We start from the raw sequence: 6,161 nt of genomic DNA on the forward strand, positions 1-6,161 counted from the left end.
AGGGTTGTCAAAACTGAGCAGACAAAATATGGAGCAGATTTACACTGCAGCCAATCAGCTTCTCTCTCTCTCTCTCATTTTCAAATCTTACCTGAGCAAACTGAAGAGAGAAGCTGATTGGTTGCCATGGGCAACTGCACCAGATTCTGTTTGCTCCAGTTTTGATAAATTCCCCCCTGGGTGTTGTGCTGTTTGATATTTTGGTCAGTAATGAAACGATTGATCACACATTGCTATGTGTATGGCCACCATTCGAGGTATTGCCTCACTTTCTTTCCTGGTGACAGTGGTTTTACCAGACAGGAAGGGAGGGAGGGCAGATCTCTGACAGGAACACAGACATACACAAAATAACCGGTAGACCATGAAAACATAGATGAACAGTCAGGGCTGTACTAAGACCTCATGTTGCCCTAAGCATACATAAATGAGAACATACAAACTCCACTTGTGTCATGGAATTCATAAAAGCCAATTCAAAAATGCACTATGAAAGACTGCATGGGGTCTGCTTACAATTCACATTTACTTCTGACGTGCACCGATCACATGAGAAAGAAAAGATTGGGTCCTTTTGTTTCTGAACTATAAAGAGCCTTCTGACTCCTCTGAACATTCACCAAACCTCTTCAGTTCTCTTGTTAAACGTAACCACAAACACTCAAAGGTTGGCAAGAAAAAGGGGGTTGGGGCTCAGGTAGGGATCAGACTGGATATCAGGTTGGAGCACAGGAAAGCAGGGATCATACTAAATAAGGGGATGGGGGCTTAGGTAGGAAGCTAGGGTTTAGACTGCATATTTAGGATGGTGCTCAGGTAGGTAGACAGGAGTGCATGGTTTAGATTGGATGGGGCTGAGGTAGTAAGGTAGGGATCAGAACGGATAAGGGGGAATGGGACTAAGGTAGGGACCAGACTGGATAAAGGGAGATAGCGTTCATGTAGTAGACAGGAAAGCAAGGATCAGACTGAACATAAGGGAAGGGGTCAAACAGAATATGGGCAATAGGGGTTCAGTTGGTAGACAGGAAGGTAGGGATCAGACTGTATACCAGGGGATGGGGCTCAGGCAGGTACACAGTAAAGCAGGGATTACGCTGTGTAATGGGGATGGTGCTTGGGCAGGTAGACAGGACTGGACATGGGAGTCTGGAATACTGGATATGGGAGATGGGGCTCAGGTAGGGATCAGACTGGAGATGGGGCTCAGGTAGGAAATCAGACTGGATAAGGGGGAATGGGCATCAGGTATGGATCAGCAAAGGGGGGGGTGGCGCTCAGGTAGGGATAAGACTGGAGAAGGAGGAGGGATGGGGCTCAGGTAGAGATCAGACTGAATGAGGGGGGAGGGCGCTCAGGTAGTGATCCGATTGGATGAGGGGGCATGGGGTTCAGGTAGGGAGGCAAGGATCAGACCTGAAAGGAGAAGGCAGGGCACAGCCTGGCACTGAGAACTCACGAGTCACACAAAGGGGGACGCGTATGGGCGTGGGCACGGGGCATCTATAGGGAAAAGAGCAGGAGACATATAGAACACAGACAGTTTCGCATGGCTAGAAGCTTATTAGAGCACAATGCAGCGCTTGGATAGCTGGATTTCTTTCTTTACCGCTATGACGTTGACAAAGGTGGTCTTCCCCGAATACTGCAACCCGACCAGCGTCAGCTCCATCTCCTCCTTCCAGAAAAGGGACTTGAACCAGTCCAGCAGCTTGTTGATGAGGGCCAGCATGGTGCCGCCGAGGGACGCGGAAGAACTGTAGACTGGTTGGTGCTGCTGCCGCTCCGACTCCCGGAACCCTACGGCTACTGCACAGTCCCCGATCGGCCGCCAGTCATATGACAAGCGTGACGTCACGCCCCAACAACACCGGCTTGGTAATAGGGAGTCGGGAGAGGAAGGAGACACGAGACCGTATCACGTGACAATCGAATCACATGACGCGCTGTGTGCGTCCTCTTACAGCACAGGGCCTGGTTTACGAGGTGACGTGACGGGTCATGGTGTACTGTGGGCGATACACTGCTCTTACTGAGCCTCCTCTGTGCACTGCAGTATATAGGTACATACATGACATCCAGGAGCGGGCAGGGTGTTCAGCAGAGGGTTTCCACATTTATCTAAGTTTTACCCTAAGTATGTGTGAACTAGGTGTTTACATATTTTATAGCAGTGGTTCTCAACCTGTGTAACCTCAGGACCCACATTTGTCCTTGGTCATTAAGTCGCGACCCAAGACGCACTGCAATGGAACGCACAGCATTGCCATACCGTGCGATCAAACTGTGGGTGGGAGGTGTGTTTGGGGTATCATTCAAATAAATGGCAACGCAACATGTCTCCCGCTCCAGAACGCGTAATAGCTGTAATTGTGTGGTACAGTCACGCCCAGCTGCGTGAGGGCCAGCTGCCTATCTAGAGGCAAAACCAGCTGTACCCGTCCCCTCCCCCGTCCGTTCCGCCAGTCAGCGCTGGCGGGGAGGGTGTCACGGCAGAGAGCCGTGACAGGATCGAGAGGTGAGCGAACGCTGGTATATGCTCGCTCACCTCCCGATCTACTGAGCCTACCTGTGACAGTTTCATTGTCACAGGTCGGCTAGAACTGTAAAGTGAGTAAAAAGCACTCACCTCATAGTTCTCCTTTAAGTCACCCATTTTAAGACGCTTTAGTACAATCCACTGTATATGTGAATGTACTGCAGCGCGTCATCGGGGGGCTGCTAGAATAGCCGGCTTCCAAGTAAAGTAAAGAAGATGGCAGCACAGTTGTGCAGTAGATCACTACAGAACACCGCTGGATTCGCTAGGCATGTATATTTCTTTGCGAAAAAGGTAAGCGGGAATTGGGCAAAAAAACACATTGGGAGCGGATTGAAGTTCCACTATAAAGAATAAGTACACTTTTACTGTAGACAGGCAGAGTTCATTTATTCTTTTTTGTTCCCCACCTTGACCTACAGATCCCACCCTCCCCCTCCACAGATGCTTACTTAAAAATATCTGATACCCATGGCCTCATGTGTTTGTTAACTTCCCACTGCGAGTCCTCTTTCCTGGCCGCCCCTGTACAGTAAAGCCCCATAAAAGCCTATTAAGGTGCCCATACACCTTACGATTATGCGTACGATACCCGTATGCGATCGTTGTTTTCGTCCGATATTTGCAAGGTTGATGGGCAGTGTGCAACCGCACATACTGTACAATCGTACGACTTTTGTCTTTCCTGCATGTTCGAAAACTTCAGTCGATCGTACGATTTTCGCAAGGTTGGTGGCTTTTCCCTACGTCAAAAGTCGTACAATTAACACTGCTCATGCGCAAACGAAAATACGTGCGGTCGATTACCGCAATTCGTCCAGGTGTTTTTTTTAACTACCGCTGATTGAACCTTGCGATAATTGGGGCAGGATGAGGTCGTCGTACGACAATCGTATGACGGTTCGATCATCGGACGAAAAGTTTTGTCCGATAATCGTAAGACAAAGGTAAACAAGCCCCACAGAAGTCTATGGGGCTCTACCACACACGTGTGGCCAAGAGACAGAAAAGACTTGCAGGGTGGGATGTGCACAATCACTGGAGGGCTCAGGCTTCGGATTGAGGTAAGGAGAACACACAAAAGAAGCACCACTCCTCCACGGCTCTGGAAAGGAATGAGCCGTGTGCATGCCACTAGAAGCACGTCCTCGCTCCAATATGAGCCCATACAAAAAGAAGAAAAGCTGCCCACACACCGGATTCCACTGAGATCGTTTATTGAAGCTTGTACCACATCACTGGTGTCCTGGCCAAGGTTCGACCCCCCTGACGCATTTCACCCAATCACTGGCTTAGTCGTAGGTAAGTTTACATTGAGGTAAGTATACATCTGTCGAGGGGGGGAAAAGGATAAGCACATTCTGTTGTAAAGTGCACTTATTCTTTAACATTCCAAGTGTGTATAGAAGAAAGGAACCAATTGTGAGCTGCGTAGAAATGTCTTTCTTCAGGTTATACAATGATCATGGTTTAGGGTAATTTGGGCTCCTGCACCTCCCCCACATGACCCTGAAACAACACGGGTAGATGTCTTTAGCAAGTCAGTAACATTCCCACCACTATGACATGACTGTATGTCAGCAATGATAACCAGAGCTTAAGCTGGCCATACACCTATAGATGCTCTATAGATTTTCTATGGTCAGATGGAAAAAGTGCAACAGATTCCTCCATCTACGCTAAACTGTGTGGATGGAGGAATCTCCCGCTGGGCCAAGCTTCAGTATCTTGCTAGTCAGCCCCACTGGCTCTCAAAATCACTGAACAATCTGATTGGATGCAGGCATTGGTCAGTAATGCACTTTAAAGCTGAACTCAAGCCTTAGCTTTTCCCTCACACTTGTAGTAAGTGTTCTCCTGTGTTGAAACTGAATACTCTAAATTCCCATCTCCACAATATAACCCTTTGAAGTTGCAGCAGCTATCCTGAGCCTTTTCCTGTCTGAACAACCTCCATCATTGATCAATCATTTCTCCCCCCTGACCCGTACTGTCCTTGGCCCTCATGTTACAGTTATTAGCTTTTACTGCCATCAATCATTGTGTCCCCAAGGTTTATTTGAAAGAACACATTCCCAGCATCCCTTTAGACATGCTTGCAACCAGTCAGACTGCACAGCTAAAGTCTATGACACCCAGTAGCCATCAGGGAAAAGGCACATCTAAAGGCATCTCGGGATGTTTTCTTTCATATCATTCTTTTGTAAATGATCTGAGACAGAATGCTATGATGTTTATAGAAGCCTGTTGGCCCCTCGCAGCAAACTTGGTTCAAAGAGAAGCAACCCTGTGAACATAAACAGCTAAATGCAGGCACCCCGAGAGCCTGGACATATTCTTGTTTCCTCTGAGCTGTTGTGAGTGTCATGGAAGACCCTGAATCTGGGTTCACTCAATAGACACATACTATTTTCAGCTCTCTGTCAGATCTCTTCTGGCACACACCACCACTTATTGCATCCCACAATGCAATTCATTTGCTCTAATGACCTATAGAGAGGTATGTCTGTTGTTGTTGTTGTTTTTTTTGGAGGGGGGTTCTTGAATTCCTACTTTATAATTCACTAGTCAGGTAAGTCACTTATGTAGGTACATATAAAATAAAATGAAGTGACATGCATTGTCTTTTGTGTTATGACTCAGCTGAGTGACTTGCATGAGATTCTTGTATTCCTTGCTCATGACTCGTTCTTTCCTTTGAGCAATTTAATATTTATTAATAATGATTCCATTTTACTGCCGGTTTTTATTTCTTTGTTTTTGCTTTGCTCTGCTGTCCTTGTTGACCTTTATCAAAGACATACATAATTTCGCCCCACACCTAATAGCGTCATTTTGGAATTATTTACTATAAGTCATTGGTTGAATGATGTCGTAACATCATCCCCTGCTTGAAGTTGTACATCCCTGTCTGCTCATTGCTGCATTGCACTAAACAGGCAGTGATGACCAGGCTTGTTAAATAAAATGTGTACTGAGAGATATACAGGGGCTGCCATTGCTGAACTCCTTCCCTTTTCCAGAACTTTCTTATTCACTGGCATGGAACAAGCAGGCAGAACTCCTGATCTCTATACTTGCTCCAGGGAAGTGCCTCAGCCATCACAGAAGTATCACAGCCATCAGCATGACAGCCAGGCAAGTAGCATTTTCAGAAGGAGCATTTGAAGAAGAACTCCGGGCAGAATAAAACCGAACTCTTGCAGTGGGGCTACCATTGCATTGCAAGGGTTAAGTGTTCGTTTTCGTCTAGGGTCTAAAAGGACATATAAAGTTATACTCACGCAAACCTCGGTCCCAGTCCCTGCAGCCTCTCTCCCCCTCCTCTCCGGCGGTCTAAGGATCCGTGAGTCATCGCATCTAATACGGTATATTAGAAGAGAGGACACCGAGGGACATTTCTTCACTGGAGCATAGGAGGAGAGAGACTGCAGGGACCGGTCTACAAGCCAAGCAGGACTGAAGACAGGGTTAGAATATCTTTGTTACTTTAGACCCTAGACCAGGGGTGGGCAAACTCCAGCCCTCCAGCTGTGGTGAAACTACACATGAAAAAGAAAAAAAGGAGCGCAGCTGACTGGCACAGGCTGTGTGGATGGAAAAGTGACCAGGGAGATACTCC

General features: G+C 47.2%; 1 protein-coding gene across 2 annotated transcripts in view; it reads right to left on the reverse strand.

The window, feature by feature from the left end:
• Positions 1 to 1,945, reverse strand: part of LOC108788037 (ADP-ribosylation factor-like protein 8B-A) — a 34,789-nt gene extending 32,844 nt beyond the window's left edge. The window contains exon 1 of one of the 2 annotated variants that reach the window (XM_018557759.1): positions 1,610 to 1,945. In XM_018557759.1, coding sequence (XP_018413261.1) covers positions 1,610 to 1,732 — 123 coding nt within the window. In that variant the 5' untranslated portion in view covers positions 1,733 to 1,945. The remainder of the gene's footprint in view (positions 1 to 1,609) is intronic. The other variant, XM_018557760.1, reaches the window with a different exon arrangement.
• Between the last annotated feature and the right edge of the window lie 4,216 nt (positions 1,946 to 6,161).

The sequence above is a fragment of the Nanorana parkeri genome, unplaced genomic scaffold (assembly GCF_000935625.1).
Source record: "Nanorana parkeri isolate BGI_ZX_2015 unplaced genomic scaffold, ASM93562v1 scaffold301, whole genome shotgun sequence".
Lineage (NCBI taxonomy): Eukaryota > Metazoa > Chordata > Amphibia > Anura > Dicroglossidae > Nanorana > Nanorana parkeri.